This window comes from Malaclemys terrapin, chromosome 16 (genome assembly GCF_027887155.1).
Source record: "Malaclemys terrapin pileata isolate rMalTer1 chromosome 16, rMalTer1.hap1, whole genome shotgun sequence".
NCBI classification, from domain to species: Eukaryota; Metazoa; Chordata; order Testudines; family Emydidae; genus Malaclemys; species Malaclemys terrapin.
The window spans coordinates 2,379,447-2,393,867 of NC_071520.1; the positions used below are offsets into that span (position 1 = coordinate 2,379,447).

Here is a 14,421-nt window from a genome sequence, read left to right on the forward strand (position 1 = left end):
AAAAACACTGGAAATGGTTACTTGTATCTAAGGGCTTGTCTACATGGAGCAGTAACATGCTCTGTGAGGTTGTGATTTCCGAAGGGCACTAATGTGTTATGCGCACGCTGATGGGGCGAGTGGCTGGGCAGCCCGAGCTGCCAGGGGGCTGCCACCTCCTGCCCCCAGACCCAGCCTGCAGCGCACCTCCCCTGCCTCAGCCCCGCGCTGCTTGCCCCGGGCCCCCACAGCACCAGGGGTGGGGAGAGGCAGAGCCCGGCTCCGAGCGGGGGATACTGCCCCACGGGGGACCCCCGCGGCTCGGGCACCTGGGGGTCAGTGCCCATCCTCTCGGCTCTGCCTGCATGGGGCTGGGGAAGCAGCTGTCAGCGCCTGCCCCTCTCAGCCCTTGCACCCCCCATCCCGCTTGCAGGCTCTTCACTTGTACCTCCCCCCCAACGCTCCTTCGCCGAACCCCTTCCCCTTGTACCCTCCCTTCACCCACACCTCTCCCCTTCTACCCTCCCCCAGCCCTCTCCTCCTACACCTCCCCCTTCCCCTGCACCTCTTCTCCCACAACCCTCCTGATACCCCCTCCACCCTCCTCCGCGAGTACATCACACCCCGCTTCTTTGCCAGTGTAAAGCCTCCAAGCACCCCCACACCCGCTCCTCTGCTCGAACCCTCTTTACTAGATCCCCATCCCTTTCCGGGTACAAGGTTTGAGGGTTAGTCCCTATGCCTTCCATGTGCATTTGAGTGTGGGTTGGGGAGGACACTGGGGGGGGAGAGCCCAGGACTCGGGTGGGGGGCAGCCAAAATTTTTTTTGCTTGGGGCGGCAAAAAACCTAGAGCCGGCCCTGTCCCGGCAGGCGCCGGGGCCCACCTAGTGCCCAGCAGGGGAGAGAAGCCGGGGCCCCGCGCCTGCTGGGGACAGAGTACTCCGGGGCTGCAGGCGCCGGTGTTCTCTGTCCTCGTGGCTTCTCTCCGGCTTCTCTCTTCTCTCTGGATTCATATATTATGTAATATTAAATACGATGTTTTTCGTATTATTTAATGTACAAATACAAAGTAAGCCTTGAAAAATTGTTGGCGCCCGCCACACTCTTCTGAAAACATGAATGTGCTACTGGCCACAGAAAGGTTGGGGACCACTGCCCCAGAGCTTAGTGCACAGCGCAGAGCAGGATGGTGCTGCAATGGGAGAGCAGTGGTTGTTACCGTGCCTTGTGCTATAGGGAACCGAAGATTTCTGTATCCAGCAAGCTGTCTGCTGCATTGGGTTTGACCTGCTTTACTTGTGTTTTGTCATGAAGGAATTGGCCACTGCCAAATATGACCCTAGCTCCTCTTTATGATCAAGGGTGCCTCTTTCATGCTGCCGCCATGCGTCTGCTTTCTTCGTTTCAGATTGCCAGCATTGTCCAAGCTAACATCCGCATGGCAGAGGAGCTGAAACGGTACCGAACCTCAGATGACCTGGAGAAGAAAGTCAGCAAGATGGTAGGTCTCCCTCCTTCTCCTTCGCTGCGTGAATGATCCCCTTATGCTGTTACCATTTGACTCTAGCTTCATGGTTAAACCCTGGGGCATGCTGAGAAAGGGGCAGTGCCAAGTCGTTTTGAGCCCAACATTCTAGTTGTGGGCTGTGAATGCTTCACAAAACAACATGAACAGACAGAATTTCATGCATTGTTTGTTTGTTAAACAACAGAAACACAGGACCAGATTTTAGACCAGTGCAGCACCATTGTAGTCAGAGAACTCAGCATCATGGGGCCAGGGCATGGGAACCAGGAAGTGAAACTGCCCCGCTGGGTTTTGCTATCCCACTAAGGAAACAAGCAGCGTTAGTGATTAAAAGCTATTTAGTGTAAAACCCAGAGCACCTGTGTGAGTAATTTAGGTGCTGAGCACCTCCTGGAGTGTAATTAACTCCCACTGTGCCCTGTGAGCACATCCTCCTTCTCTTCCCCAGGATGTGCTGCCAGTCCGTCTCATCCTCCTCTTCCCCTGGACTCTTGGACAGGCCTCTCTTTTGCAGCTCCAGGCTCTGGAAATATTTCCTTTTCCACCCATATGTAGCACCAGCCATGACAAGAGGCAGCAAGGCTAGCGCCCCTTCCTCATTTCCGGCTGCTTTTAGAGCCCTCCAGGTTCTGCCTTGAGGAGTAGAGCCTGCACATGCCTTAGAAGTAGCTGGAGAGGAGACGGCACCATGACCATGTGACCACACTGCTGTGCCAGTGTGTGACTCATCCTCAGTGCGCAGCGCCCCGGCACCGCTAACAAGGCAGGAGGCCCGGTCTAAGACCTCTTAAGTCCCAGCACCGGGGAGAATCGGGACATAGAAAATCGGTCTCCATAAGGCACCGATCACCATCTCCAGTGTCTGCAAAGAAGAAGAGGCCGGTGAGGGGCCGATCACCCCACCAGGACCTTAAAAGGCCGGCGGCGTCCACGAGTGCAGTGGGAAAAGCAGAGCCACAACCGCACCCTCCCATGGTTCCGTCGACTCCCGCCCCGGGGGGGGGTGTGGTCGAGTCCAGACCGGTCGAGATCCCCAGACCTCAGCGAGGATGTGCGTCTCCCAGCAACACCGGAGGCGTTCGAGGCGGCCTCTGACTTATTAAGCCTCCCGGTGTCGGCCTCCCCACACTGGTGGAAGGAGCCAACGACTATGGCCCGACCCCCGATTAAATCAAGGGGCAAGCCAGCCATGATGTTGCCCCGGTCCCCGCCCAGCACTGCCCCTGCGGTACTGGTGTAGAGAGAGCATTCCCCGGGCCCGCGGCACCACCCTCCGGCGGCAGTGGGTACTGCTCCCCCTCGATCCTCCTATTCGGAGACCTCGGACCTGGAGGCGGAATCCTACTGATCCAGTAGATCGAGGAGCAGGAGGTTGGCTTTGCAGGCAAGCCAACAACCTTACCCGGCGCAGTGGCAGCAGCCCTCCCAGTGGCCATTCTGGACTCCTTGGGCTTACCATCAGACCATGGGACAGGTGCACAGCCCGCGCTCCAGGTCTGCATCGGTCTCCTCAACGTCGGGGGCCCTGGTGCAAATGCCTCCACCACCGGCACCGCTGTCAGACAGGAGTGTGCCACATCAAAGCCCGGCACCCCCTAGCCAGACACCAGCACCGGCGGGAACCATGGTCCCGACTCCGCAGGCACTGCACAACACGCCTCGTCGTTCGGTGTCGAGCCCGGTACCGGCCGCGGTGCCGCATCTCGCATCCTCACCGGCCACGCAACCGCAGTACCATGTGCCGCAGGCCCCTGCAGAGACTGAGGGTACAGAGGAAGGCCCTTTGCAGGTGATCTCCTCCTTTTCCTCTCCGGATGAGGCGGTTGTGGGAACTTCAGCAGCACCGGCCCTAGAGGACAACCAGGTGCTTCAGCAGCTACTTAAGCTTGCAGCTCAGAGCCTGGCGATCCAAGCAGAGACCGAGGTGGATGTGGATCCGATAGTGGACATCCTGAACCCTTGGGCCCATCTAGGGTTGCCCTACCATTGATAAAAACAATAGCTGATACGTCCCACACCTTGTGGCAGACGCCAGCTTCCTTGGCCCCCGCGGCCAAAAAGACAGAGAGGTGCTACTTTGTGCCTTCCAAGGGCCATGAGCACCTGTATGCCCACCCTCCCCCGGACTCTCTGGTTGTGGATGCGACCAACCAAAGGGAGCGTCAGGGGTTCCAAGGGTCTACATCGAAGAACAGGGAGGCCAAAAAGTTCATAGACTCATAGACTTTAAGGTCAGAAGGGACCATTATGATCATCTGGTCTGACCCCCTGCATGCTGCAGGCCATAAAACCGTCCCTACCCCTTCCCTGGACTCTGCTGTTGAAGTCCCCAATCCTGTGTTTTAGTGACTTCAATCGGCAGAGACCCTCCTGCTAGTGTTCCCTGCCCCATGCTGCGGAGGAAGGCGAAAAACCTCCAGAGGCTCAGCCAATCTACCCTGGAGGAAAATTCCTTCCCGACCCCAAATATGGCGATCAGTAAGACCCCGAGCATATAGGCAAGAGTCTCTAGCCTGACCCCTGTTAGCCATTATACTATTTACCTACCATTGCTTGGTATTCCTTGACTACTATGTTTTACCATTAAACCATTCCCTCCATAAACTTATCTAACTTAATCTTAAAACCAGACAGGTCCGTCACCCCCACCGTTTCCCTCGGAAGGCCGTTCCAATATTTCACCCCTCTGACGGTCAGAAACCTTCGTCTAATTTCAAGCCTGAACTTCCCCACGGCCAGTTTATATCCATTCGTTCTCATGTCCACATTAGTACTAAGCTGGAATAATTCCTCTCCCTCCCTTGTATTTATCCCTCTGATATATTTAAAGATAGCAATCATATCCCCCCTCAGCCTTCGCTTTGTCAGACTAAACAACCTATTGGACCTATTTGGCAGAAAGGTGTACTCAACAGGGGGTCTGCAATTACATATAGCCAACCAACAGGCTATAGTGAGCCAGTATGGACACAACACATGCTCAGCATTGTCCAAGTTCACTGAACTCCTTCCCCAGGAATCGCGAACAGAATTTTTGGCTATAGTAGAGGAGGGGAAATTAATTTCCCAGGCATCCCTCCAAGCAGCCCTGGATGCGGCGGACGCAGCCTCCCGCACACTGGCAACCAGGCTGGTTATGCGACGGGGAGCCTGGCTTCAGGTCTCAGGCCTTCCACACGAGGTCCAGCAGACCATCCAGGACCTCCCTTTCGAGGGACCCATGCTCTTCTCCAAAAAGACGGACAAGAGGCTCCGTAGCCTAAAGGACTCAAGGGCTACCCTACGCTTGCTGGGCTTGCACACCCCAGCCACCCAACGCAGGCAATTCAGGCCGCAGCTGGCCCTGTGACCTTACCAGCCCCAGAACCGCACAGACGCCTTGTGTAGGTGGAGCAGAAACTGCAGAAGGAGGCAACAACAGCCCTCCGGCCAGTCGTCCGGCCAGCTGCGGCCCCCGTCAGGGCCTAGACCCCAAATTTGATGGTGCGGTCGGGGACGACCTACCGGTCAGGACTCTGGATCCTACCAACCCTACCTTTTCATTACGTCTGTCCCCCTTCTATCGCGCCTGGTCCCGAATCACATCAGACAGTTGGGTGCGCCGCACGGTAGAGAGGGGATATTCTATCCATTTCTCCTCCCTCCCACCCCACCAGCCCCCTCCCCGTCCCTCTTCAGGAACCCCTCTCACGAACAACTTCTAATTCAGGAAGTGCAGTCCCTCCTCGTAGTAGGGGCAGTAGAGGAAGTTCCTCAGTAACTCAGGGGCAGGGGTTTCTACTCCTGTTACTTCCTAATACCAAAGGCAAAAGGGGGCCTCAGACCTATTCTGGACTTGCGGCGTCTGAACAAGTTTGTAAAGAAGCTCAAGTTCCATACGGTTTCCCTGTCCTCCATCATTCCCTCCATGGATCCAGGGGACTGGTACGCCGCCCTCAACTTGAAGGACGCGTATTTTCATATTGCAATAGTTATCCAGCACAGGCGTTACCTCAGATTCATCATGGGCAACGCCCATCTCCAGTTCACAGTCCTGCCTTTCGGCCTGTCAACGGCCCCGAGGGTCTTCACAAAATGCATGGCAGTCGTAGCAGCCTTCCTGTGCAAGCAGGGAATTCAGGTGTTCCCCTACCTGGACGATTGGCTCATCAAGGGCCGCGCCAAGGCACAGGTGGAGGGTCAGGTGGTCTACATCAGACGGACCTTCCTCAAGCTCGGCCTCCTGCTGAACGAGGCCAAGTCCACCCTGTCCCCCATCCAGAGGACAGAATTTATAGGGGCAGTTCTGGACTCGATGCAAGCCAGAGCATACCTACCGGAGGCCAGGTTCCGGGCCATGTCCGACATCATTCTCGGTCTCCAACGTTGCCCGACCACCACAGCGAGAAACTGCCTCAAGTTGATGGGTCATATGGCTGCGTGCACCTATGTGGTGAGCCATGCCAGGCTCAGGCTGCGCCCTCTCCAGTCCTGGTTAGTGACTGTGTACTGACCAGCCAGGGACGCGCTGGATTCTGTGGTGACACTTCCCAGAACGGTGCTAGATTCTCTCCAGTGGTGGCTCGACCCACGGGAGGTCTGCGCAGGAGAAACCATTGTCAGCCCCCAGCCATCCCTATCCTTGGTAACAGACGCGTCGGATCTGGGGTGGGGGGCGCATCTGGGGAACTCCAGGACTCAAGGCCTTTGGTCCCCAGCGGACCTCTCCCTGCACATCAACGTCAGGGAGCTACAGGCGGTGCGTCTAGCCTGCCTGACCTTCAGATCTCGCCTGGCGGGCAGGTATGTTGCAGTCCTCACAGACAATACCTCGGCGATGTTCTATATCAACAGACAGGGGGGTGCATGCTCCTCTCCCCTGTGCCGGGAAGCCCTCGCGTTATGGGATTTCTGCAAACAGAACGCAATTCATCTGACGGCATCCTACCTCCCGGGAGTGTAGAACGGACTGGTGGACGCCCTCAGCCGCTTGTTCCATGGTTACGAGTGGTCCCTTCGCCGAGATGTAGCACGCACAATCTTCCGTCTCTGGGCTATCCCCAGATAGACCTGTTTGCCTTGAGGGACAACAGGAAGTGTCAATGTTTCTGCTCCCTCATGGGGCGCAGTCCAGGGTCCCTGACGGATGCCTTCCTCCTCTCGTGGGAAGGTGGCCTGCTTTATGCCTTCCCCCCGATTCCCATGGTTCACAGGGTACTCCTCAAGATCCGCAGGGATCACGCTCGTGTCATCCTGATAGTGCCGGCATGGCCACGCCAACACTGGTACATGTCGCTGCTGCACATGTCCACACGGGTGCCCCTCTCATTGCCCCTGCTCCCAGACTTGATCTCGCAGGATCGGGACCATTGCCGCCACCCACCTGGAGTTGCTCCACCTCACAGCCTGGATGCTCCATGGTTAAACCCTGTGGAGATGCAATGCTCTCAGCAGGTCAGGCAAGTCCTCCTCGGTAGCAGAAAACCCTCCACCAGGGCCACATACATGGCTAAGTGGAAACGCTTCTCCATCTGGGCCGAACAGCAGGGTCAGGCTCCATTGCTCGCCCCGATTCCTCTCATCCTGGATTACTTGCTTCATTTGAGACAGCTAGGACTTTCCCTCTCTTGGGTTCGGGTCCACTTGGCGGCCATCTCAGTGTTCCACCCAGGAGTGGAAGGTGGTTCAGTTTTCACGAACCCATTGGTTTGTCGCTTCCTCAAGGGCCTGGACAGACTGTTCCCACATACTCGGCAACCAGCCCTGGCTTGGGACCTCAATTTGGTCCTTTCCGCCCTCACAGGGCCCCCCTTCAAGCCCCTGGCTACGTGCTCTCTGTTACATCTCTCATATAAGGTTGCATTCCTAATGGCTATCACCTCGGCCAGGAGGGTGTCAGAACTCAGAGCACTGATGTCCGAGCCTCCATATACTGTCTTCCACAAAGACAAAGTCCAACTCAGGCCACACCCGGCGTTCCTTCCGAAGGTGGTCTCCCAATTCCACATGGGGCAAGACATTGTTCTCCCTCTGTTCTACCCTAAGCCACCCTCCTCTGGCACGGAGCATAGGCTGCATTCCCTGGACGTTTGCAGGGCCCTGGCATTCTATATTGAAAGAACCAAACTGTTCAGGAAATCAACCCAACTCTTTGTTGCTGTGGCTGACAGGATGAAGGGACTCCCTGTCTTGTCACAGTGTATCTCCTCACGGATCACGACCTGCATCCGAGAATGCTATGGTCGGGCTAAGGTGCCTGCCCCGCCGACCACGGCCCACTCCACAAGGGCACAGGCCTCCTCCACGGCGTTCGTGGCTCAGGTCTCAACACAGGAAATATGCAGAGCTGCCACGTGGTCCTCAATCCACCCATTTACGTCGCACTATGCCATCATGCACCAGGCTAGAGACGATGCAGCCTTTGGCCGCGCAGTGCTCCAATCCGCAGTGAACTCCGACCCCACCGCCTAAGATCAGGCTTGTGAGTCACCTGCTTGGAATGGACATGAACAATCACTCAAAGAAGAAAAAACGGTTACTTACCTTTTTGTAACTGTTGTTCTTCGAGTTGTGTTATTCATCTCATTCCAATACCCACCCTCCTACCCCTCTGTCGCAGTGCCGGCAAGAAGGAACTGAGGGGGTGGAGGGTTGGCAAGCCTCTATAAAGGGCGCCATGGAGGCGCCACTCCAGGGGGCACCACGGCCAACCCAATGGACGCTGCTAAGGGAAAATCTTCTGGCTGGCCTGCACACGGCGCACACACACCTGCTTGGAATGGACATGAACAACTCATCTCGAAGAACAACAGTTACAAAAAGGTAAGTAACCGTTTTTTGTCCACACAACTGGGTTCTCCCTGCTTAGGACTGCTTCCTCTGAGATACCTGCTCACCTGACCCTGTCTGCTTCCTGACATGTGACTGTTGGTTTTACCCTCTGGCTTGCCTCAGACTCTGACCTCCTGGTATCTGACCTGGCCTGGCCCCCTACTCCTGCTCTAACCATTAGGTCAGATGGCCTATGCCCCAGTCCTGACACCTGTAGCCATGACTGTAATGTCACATGCCGAGCTAAGGCTGGAGAGGTCAGTACTTGGAAGAGGTTAAGGAAAATGTAGATGCCAACTCCAGCAGGGACCGCAGTATCCTCTGGGGATGATGGGCTTTGCGTCCTCATTGGAATGTGTTTGCTTTGCATGCAGGTTGAACAGATGGAGTGGCAGCACCGGGAATTGCTGCGGATGCAGGTGGCAGCTCTGCGGAAGGAGTTTGCCCAGAAGGAGAGTCGGCTGACAAACGGCAAATCCACACCTCCAGCAGACGCTGCCCTGGAAACCAGGGAGCCGGCTGTGACCTCCTCCATGCACACTCTTCTGGCCAACGCTGCCCTGGCCTCCCGGTTCACCCTGCCCAACAGTCTGGTGGGTCCCCAGGACACTGCGACACCTAGGCCGTTAGACATTAGCACTGGGGATGTCATTTCCTTCACTGAGCCGCCAGAAAGCTTCCCTGGCACTGGGGGCAACAGCCTGGAAAAGCTGGAGATCGTGGAGCTGCACCTGGACACGAAACCGAGCATAGTGAACCAGGAAGCTGGCTCCCCACCAGCTCACGTCCAGCTCCTACCCACTGGCGAAATGAACGAACCCATGGGACTGCTGCCTTCACCGGGTGGAGAGAAGCGGCTGGCACAGCACATGTTGGCAAGAGAAACCAAAGCCAAACAGCAGCGGACAGTCTGATCCCACGCGGGGAGCTTACAACACACAAGCCCTGACAAACCTCTCTCTTCCTAAGCCAGTAGCCAAACAAACTTGCCAGTTCCGTTTTGTAGCCAGTGCTTTAAACTGATAGTTATACATGGTGCTGTCAGTTATTAAACTGCCCTTAAGTTATACATTTATCCATATATTTAAGTATGAAATTCTTTCCTTGGTGTATGTCTGGTGCGTACTGGGCAGAAAAGAGTTACACACACCTCAGGGCCCAGTTGACTTTTCTCCAACAGAATATGAACCCCTGAAATGCCTGTTAATTAAACAAAATAAATTGATTGTGTCATTCCATGGAATGGGCAACAGGGGAGGATCACTCGATGATTCCCTGTTCTCTTCATTCCCTCTGGGGCACCTGGCATTGGCCACTGTGAGATACAGGATACTGGGCTAGATGGACCTTTGGTCTGATCCAGTCTGGCCGTTCTTATGTTCCAAATGTTCTGCACCATTCCCATATTTGGGCCCGAAAATGGAAGGTGTGTTCAGAGGCAATACAGAAAGCTGTCCCCCTCGGTGTCACCTGTTTATAGCAACACTATTAACACACACGATGCCAGTGCCCCTGCCTTTTCACTGCTCCAGCAACCTGAGGAGCAAGACTCTGTCAAAGGAGTCCCCACCCCAATGTCCCCATGTGCTCTTGTTTCAAATGCTAAGCTAGACCTGAGGAGACGGGAGCAGGGGAGTTACAAGAAATAGCGCTGAGGAGCCGTGAACCTGCCATCCACTCCCTGTCCGGGGGAGCTGTGGTGGTGGTTGCTTAGACAGGTTGAAATATCTCAGAGGAGCAGTTGTACCCTAGGACCTGGCTCTTCCCACCACCGCACCCTGAACAGCCCAGCAGAGCAACTGACATCTCAATATCTGCTAGTAGAGGAGGTATGTGAAAGACAGTTCAACACAGAGGTGCTGTGGTAGGGAGAAGAGTGGACTGACAAATCTTTCATAGCATCTCCGTTTATCTGTGAGCTTCCAGCACCCATAGGATTGGAACTGAGCCCTTCTTCTTTCGTAAGGGAAAGGAGGTGATTAGCAGTGTTCAAAGAATCAAGTCCAGATTAGTAAGCAGCTTCAGAAGTGGCTTGGTGTAAATCTGAGATTGGCCAGCAAATGATTGAAACGGGCACTGATTTACAATCTGTCCATAGTTTGTGACTGGCATCTACAGTCACATTGTGCGTCGTCTCTCATCTTCTAGAGGTGTAAGAGATGACAGCATCTGCCATTGAATTTTCTGAAATAATTCAATGTGGACCATTGTTTCTGGGGTAGGCTGAAGCCTGAAAGTTTTTTTGCGGGGTCGGTCATCAGGTGTGTGTTTGTGACGTCAGCATTCTCTGAAAACGCTTCCCAGTGGCCCTAGGATTGCATGGGGATGCTGAAAGCATTTACCCTGATCCCCAAAAGGCTTGCAGAGTTCAGGTGTGTCATTGGAAGCTCCTCATGTATTGGTAAGTTCAAATTGGCCATGGTTTGATTGTATTCACAATTGTACTCTGGATTTTGGGTGTGGGTGTATGTGCTAGAGTAGGCAACCATTGATTTTAATGTTCCAGTTATAATTTTTATTGCAGCATTAAGCTGCACGTCCAAAAAATTGGTATGTAGCTGCCCATGCACAATATTCTGCAGTTGAGAATACCCAGTGCCAGAGGCGCTGTTCAAAGCGTGTGTGCATCAACACTGCATGTTGGGCCTGCAAGTTTTTGGATGAGGCTAGTCCTTGCTGTTAACCTTTTTCACATATCTTCCATGAAGCTTTAGGAGCCAAGCTTCTGGTCAAGGTTACACCCAAGTACTTTGGACAGGGCTCATTTCTGACTCGTTGACCTCAAAACGTGACACTGAGTGGCTCCTTTGTGGTTCTGCTGTTTACTTGAAAGGCTTTTACCAAGATTTTGGAGGTGTTGAGGTGGAGCTTCCAGTATTAAAAGTATTATGTTGAGGTCGATGGCCAGGGTGTCACCACTTCTGGTAAGATCTTTGCCCTGTACTGCAAGATTGATGTTGTCAGCATAAATGAATTTATACAAAATTGTGTCAGGTAAATTGCTATTGTAGATGTTAACTAGCAGAGGAGCCAGCACGATCCTTGAGATATACCATCCCTGGGGGTGCTTGCTTTGCTTATCTGCCCAAGCAGAATGACACTGTATCTATGATAGCTCAGCACTGATGGCAGGAGTCATATAGTGCTACAGCATTTGATGGGTCTTGATACTCAGAGCAAGGGCCCAGATCTCCATAACTGATCCATGCAGTAGGGATGGAGGTGGCAATCAGGGTACATCTGAACATGTGGCAGTTGCCTCTGTCAAGTCTGCCCCCCAGGTTTGCTGTTGTGCCATATATTTCAGGAAGTGCATAGGCTACCTGGGGATGCAGTGGGAATGATGCACATGAGTCTGAGTTCCTCGCCGGGGTAAAGCTCACTGGAGTCAATAGATTTACACCAGGCATAAACTTGGTCCTAGAAAGAGCTATGCGGTTAAGCCAAGGTGAGGTGTGATTCTGGATGGCAAGTGCTGTTAAATATTCTTTTGATTTCCTGTGCCCTTCCTGCTGGTGATTTCCTGGGCACTTCCTGCTGGTGAAGGGCTGGAGAGACAATTCTGGAAATGTAAGTCCTCCTGTTTCTCCATAGGTCGGATACTTGACTGGCAGCAGGAGGGAAACTTCCCAGACACGGCCCTTCCAATGAGGCTCAGCCCTGAGCTTGAGAGATCAATCTCGGGCAGCGAAAGGCCACACTGGCCTTGAGCTCTCTGCCGGGACTGCTCACAAGGGCTTAGCGTCCCGTACCGCACCCCCAGACACTACTATGGCGATGGGAGAGCTGTTCCAAGAGGCGGGAGCTGTGGATGGGAGAAGCTCTCCCATTGGCATAGCACTGTCTACACGAAGGGGGAGGGAGTGGGGGGTGAGTAGGTCGATGTAACTATGTTGCTCAGGGGTGTTTTCTACACCCTTGAGCGATGTAGTTGTACCAATGTAGGGCTGTAGTGTAGACCTGGCCTCAGGCACGTTATTCTGATGACTATAATGCTTTAGTTTCCCACTTACATTGCAACATGATTTTAGTCTTTGCTATATGCTTGAGCACCACTAGAGTTAGAGATTCATGCGCCACACCAGATGACAGCTGGAATTCCAAGGGAAGCAGCTTGGAGGTGCTACAGCTTCTCAACAACACATATGTACACATTTTTTTAACATGGGCCTAACCTCCTTCTCAGAAATGGCTGAACTGTTTTAGCTGAAATGTTTAATAAAAAAGAGGGAAAAAAATGCACCTGAAGTAGACACCCAGCATGGAAACTTCAGCCTGAATGGTTGAAGTTTGGTCAAGTTAAAAGTGACTGAAAACAGGATCTTATCATGGAAAGTGTTGGGAAACCTTACCTATAGGTAGCACTGCCAGCTCCGTCTCTAATAAAGTGCTTGGGGCTCCTTCAGGGTAGAAGTGTAATGTATTTAGAGGGAAACCCAAACCTAAAGCCTGGATCAAGACACTCCTGATTTTGAAGGGAGCAGGAAGGTGTTGACATTGGAATCCAACAGCAGCTCTTCTCTAACTGGCCAGCTCTGAACATCTCACAATTTTGAGGTGGTTGAAATCTGCCCCGGATGTGAATTCTGCAGCTTGGGCCTAATGCTGTTGTAACTATCAATCATAAAACAGTCAGGGACTCATGATGATAAGAAGACAATGTAATGTTACCTATCTAGGCTGACTTTTCCTATGTATTCTCAAGATCTGCAATCCCCTAATGCCTGCTCCCAAACTTCCCTTGTATTTGTCAAGGTGCTGTTTGAAGATTCCTGGCTCTCTGGCTAGCACTGTAAAAATGGAGGAAAACAACAGGCTCTGAAAGACCTTCTGACAGTTACAACTGGCTTTCTGAGGCCCTTGGCAGCCTGATCAGACATTTAAAGGGAGGGGAGACACGCTAACAAAATTACACGTGAAGCTGCATCAGCAACCCTTCCTTCCTTCCATCACACTATCAAATGTGCCAGTCTCAGTCGGCAGCAGCTGTAGGAGCAGCAAGTGCTTCAGGCCCAGCTGGAAATGGATACACAAGCTGGCTCTTCTGGGGCTGCCCTGCCATCGCAATCCCCATCCTCTCCCAAGAGGACTATGCCACTCCCTATGATCACTGCTGAAAGAGGTGGGGATGGCTACCTAGCAGTGGATTAGTTAAGAAAGCATCCAGTCACCAAAATGAAAGACCTCCTTTTGCCCCCCTTAAAGAAATGTTAGTGTTCTGTTGTAATAGCCACAACCCTGGTGGCATTTGGGACCATCCCTGTATCAGTATCAAGTTATCGTGCAGTGACTCCAGAGTGTGAGAACCAGCCTCAGGGCAGACTGCTATGAACCAGGGCACAAACCCCAAATTGGCTGGAGTTCACCCACCAGTTATCAAGTGTAAACACCTCAGGCACCATATAACAGCCTGAACATGGGGCACGTCTACACTGGCAGAGTTACATCACCGGCAGCTACAGAGAGCGCTGAAGGGAAACCGCTGTTGTGTGTTCACACTGGCAGCTGCCTGTGCAATAGTGTGTTCACACTTGCGGCACTTGCAGAGGTATTCCGACAGCTATCCCACAGAGCACCTCTTTCTCTTCTGCTGCTAAGACTTGTGGGAAGGCGGAGGGGGTCACGGGGCATCATGGGTCCTGTCCCAGTGCCCCGTGATGCATTGCTTCGCATTCCAGCAATCCCTGTGCTTCTGTCTGCATTTGGCGCCATCTTTCAACCGTTTGTGTACTGCGCGTCCTGCCTCTTTGGGCTGCAGGAATAGATCCCAAACTGCTGACCAGTATGCTGCTCGCTCTAACCAACACGTCACGAGTGGCAGTGGAGTTATTCCTGAAATTACAAAGGCAAGAGGAGTGCGACATTGATCTCGCCACGCGTAGTAGCTACGACACGAGTTTGCTTGTAGCATTCACAGAGGTGCTGATCACAGTGGAATGCCGCTTTTGGGCTCGGGAAACAAGCACTGAGTGGTGGGATCACATCGTGATGCGTGTCTGGGATGATGAGCAGTGGCTGCAGAATTTTCAGATGAGAAAAGCCACATTAATGGGACTGTGTGAGGAGTTCGCCCCAGCCCTGTGGCGCAAGGACATGAGAATG

At 53.4% G+C, this 14,421-nt stretch overlaps 1 protein-coding gene across 2 annotated transcripts in view; it reads left to right on the forward strand.

The window, feature by feature from the left end:
* The window catches only part of LOC128824972 (uncharacterized), a 63,148-nt gene extending 53,750 nt beyond the window's left edge, over positions 1 to 9,398 (forward strand). For both annotated transcript variants that reach the window (XM_054006983.1, XM_054006984.1), the window contains 2 exons: positions 1,390 to 1,482; positions 8,694 to 9,398. In XM_054006983.1, the coding sequence (XP_053862958.1) occupies positions 1,390 to 1,482; positions 8,694 to 9,233 (633 nt within the window). In that variant the 3' untranslated portion in view covers positions 9,234 to 9,398. The remainder of the gene's footprint in view (positions 1 to 1,389; positions 1,483 to 8,693) is intronic.
* The last annotated feature ends 5,023 nt before the right edge of the window (positions 9,399 to 14,421 follow it).